Source organism: Phytophthora ramorum, assembly GCF_020800215.1.
Source record: "Phytophthora ramorum isolate Pr-102 chromosome Unknown Phyram_PR-102_s0017, whole genome shotgun sequence".
In the NCBI taxonomy this organism is placed as follows: Eukaryota; Oomycota; class Peronosporomycetes; order Peronosporales; family Peronosporaceae; genus Phytophthora; species Phytophthora ramorum.
Genome location: NW_027150663.1, coordinates 391,480 through 408,435, shown reverse-complemented (window position 1 = coordinate 408,435; position 16,956 = coordinate 391,480). Strand labels below are relative to the sequence as shown.

The following is a 16,956-nucleotide window of genomic DNA, read 5'->3' as shown; positions in this document are numbered from 1 at the left end:
AAAGCCGTCCTATTACCAACGTTCCTGTGATGGCCTCATCTTCTCAAGTATCCTCGCAACAAAATCAAAATCCGGACCAGCATGAAGACGCAGGTGGTCCAGACGGAGTGTTTGGAAGATCTCAGAGACTCCGCTTCGGAAAACGCTGGAGTCAGCAAGAATTCGGGATACACGACCCACCTGGCTTGCTAACACAACCCCCGGGGCCTTCGTCGATGCCTTCGTATGGCCGTTCGCAATATCAAGATCCATACGGCTCAGTGTACGTGCCTCCTGTGACGAGTGCTCGACGCGGGCCGGCGCGACCTATTTTGCGGCGTGTTAGCAGGTATAACGATCAGCCAGCGATCGAGGGAACCGGGCGCTGAAAAAGTAGCGCACTGGAAACAAGACTATTGTAATGGCAAAATCGCCGGGTTGGCTGCCCTCGTCGAGTACTTCGTAGGTTAGTAATCTCCGATTAATGAAAGACCAAGGTGCACGTAGATCAGCAGATTAGACGTTCACAATTAAATCACTGCTTTGGTTGATAGTTGAAAGCTCCGCACTTATCTCCGCCGATCTTTTGATGCCCACGACTTGCGCAGATACGAAATAAGGTCCTAGCAGAACGTGTTAGTCACTCAAAACACAACCAAACGCAACAATTTGCGTACCTTGATGAAGTCATACCGGAGTGCAGCAGGGATGTTCAGTAATTGGACGTACTCGGAGAGAGAGGTCTCGATCTTCTCCAGCTTGGTTATCCGTGATTTCCAAATCTCATTCAGGTCGGTGCGACGCTCAAAGTCGCGATAATAGTCCACCAAAGTGATCACCTGCTCTGTACACCCACCCATGCCTGTGCCGTACTTGATTCGCAATGCAGTAAGATGATCTTGCTCTCCTGTCACACCACCTTGCTTGACTTTGGGGTTCGCACCTATGCGTTTGGATTCCGCGCCAGAGGGTGCATCAGCTGGGAGATCAGTATCAGCTTCACTTGGGTTGGCAGCCCAGAAAGTCTTTAACTTGTCAACATGAACTGCCATCTTCTGCAAGGACGTCTGGATATCTTCGACTTCACAATTTCTCCCAAAAAGATGTGGACCAGTACGTCGTTGCTTTCCATTCAGGCTTGAATTAGAGTCCTCAGCAGCAGCATCCACATTTGTTTTTGCTATTGAGTCGGACTTCCCAGCATTACCTTTGACTTCCGCAAAGCCATTTACCGTCGCCTCAAATGCCGAGTTGCCGGGGGTCGAAGAACACCCGTTTGCCACAGCAGAGAAGGAAGAAGGCGCTGCAGAAGGGGGCAAAGATTCTTTTCCATCTTGCGACCTCAACTTACCACCAGCAGACTTACCTTGAGCCACTCTCTCCACCACCATGTCCACCAAGGAGGTCACAAAGCGTCGGACTTCCGGCTTGCAGAGATTATCATACTTTGTAGCATTCACAGTCACCGTGGTTTTGGCTTCTTCAGACTCGCTAGCATGGCTAGGTACGCCCATATCCATGCTTTCGTCCACATCAATGTACTGGATATCGCCGTCTACCAGATTATCTGGTTTTGGACAGCTAGCACGGTTCGGCGGTTGGGCACTGTCTTCATGCGTGCCTCCGTTCGGAAGCCGAGGCCCTGACGCTTGAAACACCTCAATATATGCCTGGGCTGGAGGATGGATCGGACTTGGAGACCTGCCGGGCGATGGCCCATCGCTTGCTGGCGAATTTGACCGGTTGCTATTTTTTATCGTCTTCGTGGGTTTTCGATTTCTTTTTCGACTGGAGCTGCTGCTTGTTGACGGAGACGCGCCGATTTTTGCTACAGACGATGAAGAAGAGTTTGACGAGGTTTGCATGGTACTGGATGTCAGTGGTGCACCTACCGAGTCCACGTCGATCTTAACCGCTAGACCCGATGCTACACCATTCAAACCGGCCCCCTCGCGCTGCGCGATTTTCGCCAACGAACCATTCGCCGCTGATTTGGCCGACGCGTCACAACTCACAGGGCTATCCGTTGAAAGTTGATCACCGCCACCTGAACTGCCCGAGTTTTCACTTATCCGCTTTGGATGCTGGCCTTTTCTCGATCTCTTTCGCTGTTCGCCACCGCTGTTAGCAACCTCAGTAAAAGATAGTACAGCGTCCGTGACGATCTCTGCGACTTGTCGTTCAACGCTGCCAACTTCAAGGTCTTCCGGCTTTTCATCGGCAGACTTAATACTTCTCACTTGAGCCTCGACACTAACGGAAAGCGCTGGGACTTCTACAACCTTTTCATCATTAGGAGCGGGGTCATTCAAAGCGACTGCTTCACCGGTAGCCTCTGCTTCATCGAGACGTACGCCGTCTGAGGTGGTCTCAGCCATATCTCCATTTGTCGCCGCAGACTTGATTTCTCTCTTTGCTACTCCGTTCTCTACAGGCTCTGAATTCTGGGCATCTTCTTCGCCAGTCAAGTCAATATGACCCGTTGGAGTAGAGCGTGTGGAGGGTTTGTTTTTCGCCCTAGCCTTTTTTACTGGCTTATATCCAACGTTATCAGAACTCGGTTTGCGCTTTCTCACCGGTGACGATTTAGATGTCGTTCTCCGTGTCGGCGCAACCTTAATATCCACCGGTAGTTGTTGCTTGACAGATGTCAGCTCCAAGTCGAAGAGCTTCAAAACTGAACGATACATCGGAATCAATTGCGTCCTTTCCCGCTCTTCATCCTGCAGCACACTTCGGAAATGGCGCCGACCTGGAATTAACTCGTAAGGCATGTAGATTTCACGCCGCGAACCACCGCTGACCTTTTCGCCTCGTGTGTGAAAATAGCGGAAGAGACTGACTGGCGTATTTCGTCGGGTATCATACGTGCCAACAATCAGACCGACAAATGGCTCCAACGGCTTATTTTCTCCACTTACTTCTTTGTTAGTGGCAGGGCGTTGAAAGAGCTGTTGATAACTGCTTTGATTCTCGATATCTCGAACGGATGGGTCAGGTGCAAATGCTGGATGGGAATGGTACCAGCCCACGACCTCCAGCTGCGCGTTTTCGATGATGCCGCGCAGTTCAATTTCACTTCCCGGATCCATCTCCACGTCAGTCGACCCATCGTCGCCATCAATAACTAGGGAGCGACACGGAAAGGCAGCCTGAATGTATAAAGTCTTGGAAGCTTCATCCCATTTACCGCCGAGGAAGCCAATGATTTCACAAGTAGCAAGGTGTGAGTGAAGATCTGCCACAAACACTGCATCCGGGTGCACCACAACCTGGAATGGGGGGTCTAGTGTAGGTCCTCCGCGACTTCGACTATTCGGGTCCTCCACGTAATCTTTGGGGCGGTAGGCAGTGCATTGAACCATCGTATGCGGATCCAAGTTTCCTGTCATTAGGTTTTGACGAAGTTGCGATTGCTGAACAGACCGCGACTGCCGCTTGCCCAACGAACGCCCAGGCCCAGCGTGCGTAGCAGCGTCTTCAGCCTGCTTCCGTTCGATCTCAGTTTTCTCCTTTTCAGCGATGGTAAGGTCATCTGTGAACACAGCGTCATCCCACACAAAACTTTGCTTGTACGCCAGCTGGGTGTGACCTCCAGCTCCAGCACTTTGGTCACCTGCCACTGTCGTCGTCCAAATTGACGATAGAGGTGTCAGCACCAGATCACTCAGTTCCTCCTCCTTAGTAATGTCTGCAACTTCGTCTGGAACCTGCTCACTACCACCGTCAAGCTCGGTCGATTGAATCGGAAATTCGTCATCAGCATCCACTATCAGGACTTTACTGCGACCACTCTTCTCAGCACCATCGCCATCAATTTTCTTCTTCCTGGGCTTGGGCAACTTCCCTGATCCTTTGCCGCTTGCTTTGTCCTTGTGCGATTTCTTTTTCTCGCTCTCCGGGGAATTTGTCAGATCAATCGGCGACGAAGACCGTGAAACAACATGCGCTGCCCCCTGGATTTCTTTTCTCGACGCTTTCCGAGCTCTCGGCTTGGAGTCCTTCGCTGGTGCTTTTCGTCGCTGCTTCGCTGGCGTCACAAGCACCACGTCTTCCTCGTTCTCCTCATCCTCCACATCCTTCGCGTCCGCCATCTTCCCTCTCCTCCCCGACTTCTTCTTCTGCGACTTGCGTGCCGGTTTCTTCTGCTCCGCCACCAAGTCATCCACCTCTTCCGCACTAGGTGCCGCGTCGTCGCCGTTCCCAAGGTCGTCCCACGCGTCCTCCAGCGATGCGCTGCCGTCCTCTTCCTCGTCCACGCCCATCACCTCCTCCATCCGCTGCTTCTTTTCGGCGGGACTTGGCTCCTCCAGCATGACCAGGTCGTCCTCCACATACTCATTTCCCTACCAACAGTACAAACATCAATGTAAAGCTCCAAAAGCTCTAACCCCCTCCTATTTCCTTACCAAATGCAGCAGCTCTGCAGCCTTCACGAGCGCACGTCGGAACTCCGTCTTCTTCTTGTTCTTGGAGCCCATAACAGCGCGCTGGTACAGCTCGTAGTGCGCCGTGAAGCTCGCGACGCTGCCAGGCTCAATCTCCACGACCGAGAAGTTGAACTTGTCCAAGAACATGACGAGGCAGTGGCGGCGCAGGTGGGAGACGCCCGTCTCTCGACCCGGAGCCTTCTCGGGCGGCGGCACCACCAGCTCCGCCACGATCTTGGGGTCTGTGCGGATGCCGGCGCGCCGCACCACGTCCCACGAGTGGAAGAGCACGCCTGGCCACCACGGGAAGCCGTGCACCTTGGCCCACACCACGTCGAAGTCGCGGAACTTCTCCTCCACCAGCGCCAGTGCCTCGTGGCGCGCCCGGAGCGCCCCATCCTGCCGCGCACTCGACGGCTTCTTCGCGCCCGGAGCCACCATTGCGGAATGGTTAAGAACATATATTGCGGAATGGTTAAGAACATATATTGCGGGAAATGGTTAAGAACATCTATATGATGTGTACCACTTCATCAGTACTTAGGAGGATGGTCGCTCTCCCTGTCATTTTCGGCGGGAAGAGCTCTGATAGCTGAGAGATGGAGACTGCTGCCAAGGCGTTCGAGCAGCACGTGGAGCTGGACGAGGGCGTGCTGGCCACGTCGGCGCCGCTGGAGACTGGCCAGCTAGATCGCGTCATCTTGCAGGTAAACCTGCGCCAGTAACTAAGCACATTAGTTATCCGACGGTTAAAAGTAACGATATTGTGATTTTTGTGGTAGGTGAGCGAGGGTCTGGCGGGGCACCCGGCGCTGAGTCAGAAGACGTACGAGCTGCGCACGCAGTTGGTGGAGGAAAAGTGCGTGGATCTGCTGGGAGGGCGGTAGCAACTAGAGTAATCGACTGACTGTTGCGCGTCGTAGAGCCATTGGCGCGGCGTCCGCCATCCAAGGGATGCTGGATGTGCTGAAGGCCAATGAGAAGGCGCTCGAGTATTTTAAAGGAAGCATCGTGGGCGGTACGCAGCAGCTTTGAGAGGTTGCTAAAGACTGTGAAGCTGATACTGTTGTATGTTGGCAGTGCTGACTGGCCAGCCGCTGCCTCTGCGTCCTCCGTTCTTTGGAGGAACGATCCCCGAGCCTGCTGTTGAAGCGGTGGTGGCGGAGGTAGAAGCGATTGCGACGGCGGTGCCTGAGGACGATTCCGCGGCGGAATCCACTAGCGACAAATTGGCACCGATCTTTGGCAAGCAACAGGGCAGTGCACGCAAGCGCTCGTTGGAAAAGACGGCAAACACCGAGTCTGGAGCGGAGGGTAAGCGGCCTAAAGCGAGTGGCAAGACGGGTGAGAAGGCCGCGGAGGCTGCAGCTCCTCCCCTCAGGACAGCGCTGGCGGAGGAGACCACGTACGGGTCAGAGGAGGCCCAGACCCAAGCCACGAACCCAACGTACACGATTCCGACGCAGTGGGAGCACTTGTACTTCAAGCAGGTAGAGGTGATCAACGTGAACAACCGCCTTGCGAAGGAGAAGATCCAGGCGAAGCGCTTTGCAGGCGAGCCGTTCTTGCTCGAGGGCCACACGGACTGGCTCCGGTTTGCAGATGGATGGGTCAAGCCGGACGGCAAGCTGGACACGACAGCGTTCTTGGACGGCATCCACGACGTGAAGGTGCCCGTGCTGGAGCGCAACTACGAGGAGCGCAACCCGATCAAGACGTATTTGCCACTGAGCTACTACGTAAAGAACTACTGGGAGCACGAAAAGTCGGACTACTACTTGCATCAGTGGCAATTTCCACTGGACTCGAAGGCCGGTCAGCTGCTATGCTACAAGTGTAAGGAGCTGCCTGTGCTGGGTGACAACTTGCTTCTCTATTGGCTGGATGCTGTGCGCGGAGACAACCCGCTGCAGTACCTGTTCATGGGCCAGAAAAGCACGAGGAGTCGAATGCACCTGGACCCGGGTGGCCTTGGCATCACCATCGCCCCTATCATCGGTACCAAGCGTGTGACGATGTTGCACCGTGAGGCGGCTAAATTGGACTCGGTTCACGAATCTGTGAACTTCCATGACGTGGATCTCGACAAGATGCCCCAGCTGGCGTTTCTGCCAGCGTGGCGGGTTGACGTGAAGCCCGGTCAAATCTTGTACATGCCTGAGGGCACGCTGCATGCTTGCGAGAACGTAACGGCGTGTTTATCGTACCACCGCTTCCACGTGGACACAGTGAACCTCACGGGGTTCTTGCGATCATTTTTGGCGCAGGACTCCCCGACGATCAACCATGCCGAGATTCTTTGGAACGCTGCACACGATGTAATGTCGGCACTGGAGGAGAGTTACCACGCCAGCAACCAGATCCTGAACAAGGACATCACCACGCTGCGCAAGTTGGACACGCTGCGCGGGCTGCGCCATGCATGCCGGATGCTGTCCCTGGAACAGGTCCTACCCACGGAAGACTCGTGGGACTGGAAAAAACTGCTGGATGACATTGACCACTTGCTGGTGCGCATTGATTCTAGTGCCAAACTGAACAAGAAGAAGAACTCGACCCACGGTTCTACTTTCACGAAGGCAATGGCCGCATTGAACGGCGAGGAAGCGGCTGAAGCACAGCAGATTATTGAAGCGGCGGCAAACAAGAATAAGCTGGCTAAGCACAAGGCGGAGGCATCGGCAGCGAGTACTCACTGGGACTCGCTGAATCTCAAGGTGGGCAACACCATTGGCGTGCAAGTCTTCGAGAAGCGTAATAAGGCCAAGGTGCTCAAGGTGGTGCAAAACCAGGTGCTGGTGCAGATCCACTACTCTGACTGGGAGTCCATCTACGACGAGTTCCTGCCTGTATCATCTCTCTACCAGCGCAAGAAGGGGAAGAAGGTGGCCCTGAAGAAGACGCCCGAGGTGCACGAGACTGTGATGGCGCGCTGGGGTAGTAAGGGCGACCTGTACAACGCTATCGTGCTCAAGGTCATTCGCACCAACGCTTGCTACGTGCATTACCTCAAGTACGAGAAGGACTGGGACCAGTGGATCCTGCCTGGCCACATCTTCCGTAAGTACCACAATGCCTAGGGTACCGGAACCAATCCGGCTAGTAGGGCCGAATGTGTCTTGTGTACATTTGATGCTAGCGTGAAAAATGCATTCAGAAGTGATCTCGGTTGAACATGTATTTTCACACGCTGTGTCCTAACAAAACTTCGGGTAAATAGTTTTTTGTAGACCAACCTTTTTCACGCAAATTCCACCGATCTGTGTCCGTGGTTTTGGCCATTATTGACACCCCAGGGAATGCGACCGGTGTGAACGACGGCACAGAATACAACTCAGCTGCCTACAACCAACACAATGGCTGCGTAGCTCAGCGTGCACTACAACCAACGTCCGAAGCCCTGACGAACGGCAGGTCGTAGCATGCGTAGTGGCTCGCATCCCACGTACTCTTACACACCCAGCAGTACTTCATTCTTTCAGACGCGCATCTGGCACTTTGGGCACGCTTGAACGGCCTTTTGCTCGCCCACGGACGCTCCCCACGCCAAGTACGACTGGTCCTCTTTGCCGCGACAGAGCCAGAACCTGTACGCGTACCCGCGACAGCGGAAGCAGTCCACCGTGCCGCACTTCGGAATTGTGAAATTGTCGGCGCTTTTACAGATAGTCGCATCCGGGTCTCGGACACCACCTCGCGCTTGGATTCTCATCGTCCTGGCAGGCGGCAAGCAACAACACTCCGATAAATCTACGAACGTTTCACCAATCAAGCCACGAACTCGCTTGCGCTTCAACACTGCTCGGTACTGCGTGGTCATCTCATTGCCGACAATTCTCTCTACGTCTTCATCTTTTTGCAGTCAACTACGGGACACACCAATTGATCTACAGCATCAACCCCCAATCAGCAACACGTCCCTCCTTGCAGCCCCATTAGCGCCACCTTCATCCACTTCTTACGTTCGGTTCTTCATCTCAATGTACTTCCCGATGCAGTCTACAATGCACGCACAGCAGCGCACAATAAACAAGGGAAATGGCATCGTCAACATCCTATTCAATCGACTACCGGCACAGAAACGATAGCGACACTGAAGCCTCGCGTGCGCTTCGTCGTCTAACGCCAGTACGGGGACAGCCTCCAGACATATGAGGAGAGCGTCGCTAAGGAACATCGTCACCCTGTCGCGATGACCAATTCTGACCAGTATGCCGGGTCTATATCAAATCAGTGTAGCCAAGAACAACTCGGATACAAAGAGTAATGGCGATGGCTTCGTGGGTCCCGTGGACGCTGCTGCTGGCGTTGCTGCCTACGAGCGCGACGGAGCTGCTACAGGACGAGGCGGAGCGCCAGCGACTGCGCGAGGAGCTCATGCGCGTGGCCAGGGACTACTCGCGGTTGCTGCTGCTGTGGGGGCTACGCGCCGCGCAGGTGCTGGCCGTCGTGTCGACGCTCTTCGCGTCGGCCTCCATTCTCTACGCGCTGCTGTACTACGCCGTGATCCCGTCCAGATTTCACGAGCAGCAGATCTTCTTTGACTACGGACAGCGCCACGCAGCGATCACGAGCCCTCCCAACGCGTTCGTGCCCACGGCGTCGCTGGACCTGCAAGACTCCGTGCACCAGTGGCGGTCGACGGTGCCCAAGCCCCAGCAGGAGACGCAGCCCGTGCTGGTGCCTGGAGTCACGTACGACGTGATCGTGGAGCTCACGGTGCCCGAGACGCGCGTGAACGCCGAGCTGGGCGTGTTTATGGTGTCCACGGAGCTCTGGGAGGCCGACAAGCGGCAGTTGGCGACCAGTACGCGACCCGTGACACTGCACGACATGCCGGCGCCTGTGCGGTGGGTCCGACTCGCGTTCTGGCTCGTGCCCTACGCGCTGGGCTTCTCGGAGCCGGCGCAGACGCTGAGAGTGACGGCGGTCAATGGGTACCTGGAGAGCGCCGAGTTCCCGTTGACGCGGGTGGACGTTGAGCTGAACACGCCCAAGCTGCAGGTCTACTCGGCGAAACTCACGGTTATCGCACAGCTCACGGGCCTGCGCTATTTGATGTACCATTGGGCGGTGCCGACGGCGATTCTGTTCATCTTGAACATTGTGTTCTTGGAGGCGCTGGCGTTGGTGATTTTGTATGCGGTGTACGCACTCCCGCAGCTTGATGAGGAAGCAGCCGCTGATGCGACGGTGCTGGAAGCTGCTGCTGCCGACGCGCGTGACAAGGCGAAGAAGTTGTTTGAGACGGGGCCGGCTTCGGACACGGAGGTGACCACGACACACACGAAGAGCGAGACGCTGATTGGCGACATGTCGTTCACGACGACGAGCATGGGGGAGTCGTCGGAGTTGGTGTGTGAGGAAGCGGATGATACCAAGGAGGAGGTGGCGGACGTGAAGAAGGAGCCTTCGTCTTGAAGTGACAAGTATGAGAGGCAATTTGTCTGTCTTTGATCGGCATACCGAGCTGTGAGTGACGAAGGAGAAACGAAAAAGCTCGAGTGTATGCCAGTTTTGAGTCGCAGTTTCGAATGAATATAAAGGTTAACGGCAGTGATTGCTGCCGGGCCTGACGACCGTCGTGACGCCTTCGACTTGAGGGTACACTGTTCATTTCCCACGTCGCTCAATTTACCTTCTCGCGGTAATGCATGGCTGCCGTCGTCTTGCTGCTGGTTAATGATGCAGTTGCCAACTTTCTCGTCCAGCCACCAGCACTTCCATGAGAATGGACCCTTTCAGCGGTGAAGACACCCGTACAGCGATTGCGAGTAGCCCTCACCTGCGGATTGCAGAAGTAGAACCACCGCGCTGGACTGCACAGCAAAACCTCGTGCGTAAGCGGGTGAACTATCCACAGCAATAGCAATCTTAGCAAATATACTTCAAAAGCCCCTTAACACTGTAGACAGCATTCACTCAAATCTACTGGTGGCAGCCACTGAATCTTCTCAGGTCTCAGCTTGCAGGCCCCGGTAGGCCACCCCCACGATGTCGAAGTGGGAAGAATCCACAGCCTGTTCATTGTTTCCCCCTCTGGGCTCCTCTAAACTAGCGTCAAGGACATCGTCGACACATGTAGCCACCTGGAGAGAACGGTCGAGTCTATGTCACACGTTGAACACGCCATTTCGCCATTTGGCTTGACCTGCTTCTCATGGCTCTCTCCTGCATGCAGATCTGCACGCATTCAACACCCAGCACAATATCTACATGCAGCCTCTGACCGACTCATGTGCACTCTAAGTTTATGCATCGATTGCCAAATACAGTCCGAATTGCAAGGCTTCACAATCCTCACGCTTGATCCTCAACACAGGGCTGCCTTGAGTCAGCACCTTCGCACAACCAGCGTCCTCAATGCCGCACTAATTCCTTCAACCTCCTTGCAACAAGCACTTCTGCAGTGGAGAAGGCCAGCTGCAATCTCGTCGTAGCAAGCTATTTGTGCGTCGTCTCGTCGTCCGAGTGAAGCCTTCACTGCGCATCCCCCAAGGAAGAAAACTTTATCGTAGCTCGTCAGACTCAAATTCGCGTCGTCAAGCCAACGCTTAGTCTAGCCATGCCTCCTCCGGGCGAGTCTCGCCCTGTGAGCGGCTCCTTCCTCTCTCGCTCCGCTGCGTCCGCCAGCTTCTCGAGCGCATCCGCCCTCAGTGTCGACACGTTCGACGTCCCTCCGGCGTCGCTCACGCGCGCATCGTCCGGCAGCTCGTCCGGCAGCGACCCCACGCCCAAGAGCCGACGCCCGAGCAGCAGCAGTCGACGCAGTCCGGGCAATGACCGAGCCAGTGACACGACCGTGCGGCGGCTGCTGGCCTCGGGCATGTCGGTGCACTCGAGCCAAGCTGCCAAGTCGCTGGCCTCGGCCGCCAAGATCGGCGAGATCGGCCTCGTCCGAGCCCTCGTGAAGGCCGGAGTGCCTGTAGATGCTGAGTATCACGAAGCCACAGCTCTCATGGCGGCCGCCAGTGGGGGGCAATTGGAGGTGGTGCAGTTCCTAGCGAGACATCGCGCCCAAGTCGAGTTCCGAGGACCCGACGGAGCCTCAGCTCTGTATCTCGCCAGTAAAGCTGGATACGCGGACGTGGTGGTGTATTTGTTGCATCGGAAGGCTAGTGCAGACGTCGCTATAGCCTCGGGCAGGTCGGCGTTGCATGTGGCGGTACAAGGTGGCTTCACGGACATTGTGGCCGAACTGCTGCGGTGCTGGGCGTCCACGCAACGCAAAGATGGCGCGGGTAAACGCGCGAGGGAGTACGTGACTGCCGACTATCAAGAGATCGCCAAGATGCTGGACGCGTTCGATCGCAAGACGGCGTTGCTGAATGCAGCGGCGGCCGGGGAGCTGGAAGCGGTCAAGTACCTGGTTGCAAGAGGGGATGACCTGGAGACCTGTGGACCGGAGGATGAGACGGCGCTGCTGGTTGCAGCAGGGGGTTCAGGACGCGTGGAGATTGCACGTGTTCTACTTGAAGCTGGAGCGGATCGCGCTGCAGCGCTGAAGGATGGCAGCTCAGCGCTTCACCTTGCAGTGACAGCTGCAGGTGCTCGAGGTGGTGCGGCGATGGTCAATTTGTTGCTGCAAGAAGGAGTTGATCCGCGCAGTCTCGACGCTCGTGGCAATCGCGCGCACGACTACGCTGACGACCCTAATGTTGTACGGGCTTTGGAGAAGCACGAGTCGAGAATGAAGTTACTCTTTGCGGCAGAAGCCGGTAATTTGTCGCTCGTGATTCACCACGCGAGTCATGGAGCAGAAATTGACGCAAGAGGACGAGCCGATGGCGTCACTCCGCTACTCGCAGCAGTGCAAAAGGGCTGTGCTGACGTGGCTCGTTACCTGCTCGAAAAAGGCGCTGACGCCAACGCTGCCTCTACCGCTGGTGGGTTGACGTCGTTGCATGTTGCCGCTGAACAGGGTGGCTATGAAATAGTGGAGTGTCTCCTACAGAACGGTGCCGATGTGAACTTAACCGATGCAACCGGCAAGCTTGCACGAGATTATGCCATTGATGATCAAGTCATTGAAATGCTGGACATGGCCAACGCTCCCGCTGGTAAAGACGACAATCAAACCTCTGCTCCTATGGAAGAACCGAATGCAGAGCCAACCATCGCCGAAAGCATCTCCAGTATGGATACCAAGGGCAGCGCCAGCAGTAACCAAAGCAGAAGAGGAAACAATGAAAGCATCGCGATGATGATAGACGACAAAACAGCAAAACGCGAGGATGAAATTGTCATGCTGCAAAATGACGAGGGCGAGACAGAGGTGAGACTTGGTGCCACAACTGCGGCAGTGACCGAGGGGAAGCAGGACACGACAGAGCAAGAGTCATGTCAAGCAGGCAATCAGCATGATCTCTCCATTGAGGGTTTGGCCAGCAGCATTCGCAGTAACTGGAGCTGTTCGGGGCCCCCACCGTCGTACCTCAGCTATTTGAGGGTTCAGCCTCCATCTTCAAACGATACCAACTTGTTGGCTGCTGTGCAACGCAACGATTTAGAGAGTGTCCGAGGTCTACTGGCCAGCGATGTGGACATCGAAGCACGATGCGACGGCAACAACTTCACTCCACTTTGCTGGGCTGCCCAGGTTGGCAACTTGGAAATGGTGCAGTGTCTGCTAGTAGAAGGATCGCAAGTGGATGCTGCAACCCCTAGTGGATTCACACCGCTTTTGCTGGCTGCTTCGGGAGGCCATGCCGATGTTGTGCAGCATCTCCTCATGAAAGGGGCCGACCCGGAAATTTGCATGATACGAAGTGGTTTTACAGCTCTTCTGGTGGCCACTTTCAATGACTATGTCGACGTGGTTCGCCATTTAGTGAAGAAACGAGTCAACCTCGAGGTTCGCTCTGCTGACGGATCCACCGCATTGCATCTTGCAGCCGAGAAGGGTCATGCCGCGATTGTGCAGCTACTTTTGACTGGGGGGGCGAATCCGAATGCCATCATCCAACTCGATGGCTCTACGGCGCTGCACAAGGCGGCATTCATGGACAAACCCGCTGTAGTGTGGCTGCTACTACGTAGTGGTGCCGACCCGCATATCAAGGATAGTAAGGGTCTGACTGCTGTTGACCAAGCCTACTCGGAACAACTCAAACGCACTTTGCTTGCAACGAAGACGGATCGCGACGCGGGAATTACAGAGGCTTGGTGGGATCAATGGCGGATACGTCAACCGGTTGGAGCCAAAACCTCGGCTGGCGGTGAAGTTTGATCCAAAGAAAACTCGTGCATTTAACGGGTTGCAGTGGACGAATAAGCGTATCTACTCTCGACGACCATCCAACGGACGACTTGCGCTCTAGGACTGCAGTCTCGACTATTTTATTTTGCTAACGATTCGAATGCAGAAGCGGTGGTTATCCGTACGTCTTAGGCATATTGAGCAAGTACCTTACACGCACAGCAAGCAACTGGAGCAGGACGGGCTTGCTAGAATTGTCAAGAACTGCAATCGATATTGTGGATGAGACCAAACAGCGAAGTGAAGCTTCAAAAGTAAGGAGGGGTTGCTGACTAACGATTCAGAGCGAACACACGAGAAACTCGATGCTTGCTACCGTCCTCTACGATCCCTTCACAGTTGATGGTCGTGGTGTTTCGCTTGATCAGGCAACGAAATGAGGTGTCTTCGTGGCAACAACTTTCGATGCCAGAATTTGCAGTGATGATTAGTTGGTACGTTGTCACAGAGCAAGCTGAAGGCCTGTGTACGATCTGAACGCCATCGTTTTCATGGCGCGTGTGTCGGACATGGAGATTGGACCGGCCAAATACTAGTTGGCGTCAGTTGTTGATTCTAAATGGCGGCGTGGAGGACTGGGAAGACTCTTCGCTGACGAAGCTCTTCCTCCTGCGTGTGCCTTCACCTGGATGTTACTTCAAAAGTATGTGCGACTCCAGATTGTTACCGACAAGGTTGGCGGAATAGAGCACCTGGAGCTACGGAGATGGCAGCAAGCACCAATGGCAGGTGACTCGAAAGTGTGCCACTTGCACCACATTGGAAACTCGGGGTCTGCTAATTGAGAAGCATGCGCTCTCAAGAAATACAAAATACATTCACTTTAGGTCCTCGAGCTCTGGCCGACCTAGTGGAGCATCAGCACCTAAAACGAAGAACGGCGACTCTTCTCTGGGGGAGCCGGCACGAACGGCGGCTGTCGCCAATTCCCCCCGCCCGCCAATAGGCTCTTCCCCTCTTCAGATGCTGTTTGTCACTAGTTCTTCCTTGGCGTGGTGCAAAACGTCCACAAGGTCCTTGGCCGTTGGCCGGCTCATAGGTGCGTACAAAAGGCACTGCTCAACCAACTGCCGCACGCTAGCAGGGGCCTCCAGGAAGGCCGGGTGATCCTCGTGTGGTACCAGCGGCTCTTGGCGCCGAACACGCTTTACAAGCTCCACGTCGGACATCGTGTTGCCCTGCTCCTCGATCAGTGCCTGATACGGTGACACCCGTGTGAAAATCTCGCTGACCAAGACGCCAAATGCGTACATATTGTTCTTCCGCGCATCCATAGGGGATGAACGCGTAATAACCTCAGGCGCAAGCCATGCCACCTCGCCCATGCCGTACGAATATGTGGCTGCCTTGCCCGGGCCGCCCAATTTGGCAGAACTCGGGACACACTCAAACAAGCTGAGTTTGCAGCTCAAAGCACTGTTCACGAGCACCTTCCGGCTGGACAACTTCTTCGCGCAAAGGTTCTGTTCGGTTTCGTGCAGGTAGGCCAGCGCCAGAGCCACATCCAGACACATCTGCAGTTTCGTACTGACATCCAAATCCACGTCCGTGTTCGAGAGCACAGTCTTCAGGTTGCCCTTATCCATGAATTCGGTCACAACCGCGAAATCTGTGCCAGCCAGCCACGTAACGCCCACCAAGTTCGTAATGTTCGGGTGTGAAATCGTTGCAAACGACCGAGCCTGGGCCATGAGCGCTTTCGTCACGAAAGAGTCCGTCACCTCTGATTCCACGCGCTTTACAATCACCTTCTCGCTGTTGTACTCGCCCATCCACAAACGGCCAGTGCCCACTGACTTGACAAGCGACACATCACTCTGAGGCAGCCGGAAGTTGCGCAGGAACTCATCGTTTGAAATGAACGAGCCCTTATCAGCAGTCGCATCACCCTTGCTCATTAGAGTCGTTGTAGCCTCGTTTTGAGCGTTCGCGTTTGCAGCCTTGCGCCTGAAGTGCATCCGCAAAATGAAGAACGCCAGCACCACAGCGACCACGACGACCACCACGATGATGGCGACGAGAGCACCTGTAGATATGCCGCCACTGCTGTCACCAGCGTTTGCACTTCCAGCTGACCCGGAGTTAGAGCTGCTGCTCGCAATAGAAGTGGGACTGTTAAAATTTCCAGTTTTTGACGAAGCGTCCGTACTCGGAGATGCTGCGCTCGTGTTGCAGATTAACGTCGACGAGTCTGGTGAAACACGCATCGAAGATGTTGTGTCGTTGCACGAGCTGTCAACTTCAGTAGCGAGGTTTGCACGTAAGTTTTGGAGGCTTTCAGTCGACAGAGTTGTTCCCTCTTTGACAAGCGCCAAATTCGCCGTACTGCACGAATCCACATGTCAGTTCCTCCCTGAGATTATGATGTCACAGCTGCAGACGTACATGTTCATACTGGAGTCGTAGACCCGCTCGTAGAGGATACCCGGAATTTGGACAAATGCCGTGTTCTGCAAGTCACTGCAACAGCATCGGAAGAAATTGTGTAAGCCGAGAAACAATCTACAGCTCTCAAATAATGCAAGAAACCCACATTTCTGTCAAGGCGTGCACGTAACTAACCAACGACAGATTTGTCATGGTCATGTCATTGAAGTGTCTGTAGATCCAGCATCAGCAGCACACACCCATGAGCTCCCCGTAAGTATCCACAGTGTCGTTCAAATACAGTCACGCACATGTCCTTCATCGTCGATGGGAGTGCCAGCTTCACACTTTCGGGGCTAAACTTGACGTTCTCAAACCGCCTACAAAAGCAACAGCCACGACACATGAGAAACTGACCAAGGGGTACGCCGCCGTCGCTGCCTACTCACAGGCTGTATACATTGCTCAACGTCGCCATATTCAACTGCTGAGTGTACGCCAGTGTGGGGGTCCCGCTCGTGCCCGTGAAGTTCCTGCGCCACATTCTACTGTCAGTTTCCCTCTCCCTGCACTGCTAATCGAGCATACACTTACAGTGTCCCTAGTATACTGCCTTGCTGGATGTCCAGATTGAGCGTCGAGGCCTCCACGTTCACCTGGAAGTCCTTCATCATCGTCTTGTTGCCACTGGTTCCATTCGCGCACGTGAACGAGACCTGGTTTGCGTCCTGCATCGACAGGGTGGCATTCTGAGTACCGCACAGCACGTCCAGTGTTGTATCGTCGGCCCGCCCGCCCGCCGCCAGCAGCAGCACCGCGAGGAAGCTCCGGCCAACGGGTCGCATGCTGCTTGCCGGAATTCAAATGGACGGCTGCTCCGCCTGAATACTTTTTGCGACTGACTCTCGACAAAAAATGTAC

At 54.9% G+C, this 16,956-nt stretch overlaps 5 protein-coding genes across 5 annotated transcripts; 3 read left to right on the top strand and 2 right to left on the bottom strand.

Annotated features, from left to right (window-relative positions):
- Nucleotides 1-548: 548 nt before the first annotated feature.
- On the bottom strand, nt 549-4,850 carry KRP23_13266 (Myb-like protein H; the record flags this gene model as incomplete). Its single annotated transcript, XM_067883956.1, has 3 exons — nt 549-602; nt 657-4,325; nt 4,389-4,850. The coding sequence occupies 3 exons, from the start codon at nt 4,848-4,850 to the stop codon at nt 549-551; spliced, it is 4,185 nt and encodes a 1,394-aa protein (XP_067738585.1).
- Nucleotides 4,851-5,008: 158 nt separating this feature from the next.
- On the top strand, nt 5,009-7,489 carry KRP23_13265 (uncharacterized protein; the record flags this gene model as incomplete). Its single annotated transcript, XM_067883954.1, has 4 exons — nt 5,009-5,116; nt 5,192-5,268; nt 5,333-5,427; nt 5,490-7,489. The coding sequence occupies 4 exons, from the start codon at nt 5,009-5,011 to the stop codon at nt 7,487-7,489; spliced, it is 2,280 nt and encodes a 759-aa protein (XP_067738584.1).
- Nucleotides 7,490-8,675: 1,186 nt separating this feature from the next.
- On the top strand, nt 8,676-9,830 carry KRP23_13264 (Seipin; the record flags this gene model as incomplete). The annotated part of the gene is made up of 1 exon (XM_067883953.1): nt 8,676-9,830. The coding sequence occupies one exon, from the start codon at nt 8,676-8,678 to the stop codon at nt 9,828-9,830; it is 1,155 nt and encodes a 384-aa protein (XP_067738583.1).
- A 1,144-nt stretch (nt 9,831-10,974) lies between these two features.
- KRP23_13263 (Ankyrin-2) lies at nt 10,975-13,638 on the top strand (the record flags this gene model as incomplete). The annotated part of the gene is made up of 1 exon (XM_067883952.1): nt 10,975-13,638. One exon carries the CDS (start codon nt 10,975-10,977, stop codon nt 13,636-13,638), a length of 2,664 nt encoding a protein of 887 aa, XP_067738582.1.
- Nucleotides 13,639-14,627: 989 nt separating this feature from the next.
- KRP23_13262 (Dual specificity protein kinase shkC) lies at nt 14,628-16,880 on the bottom strand (the record flags this gene model as incomplete). The annotated part of the gene is made up of 6 exons (XM_067883951.1): nt 14,628-15,993; nt 16,054-16,128; nt 16,202-16,267; nt 16,347-16,415; nt 16,485-16,568; nt 16,630-16,880. The coding sequence occupies 6 exons, from the start codon at nt 16,878-16,880 to the stop codon at nt 14,628-14,630; spliced, it is 1,911 nt and encodes a 636-aa protein (XP_067738581.1).
- Nucleotides 16,881-16,956: the final 76 nt, after the last annotated feature.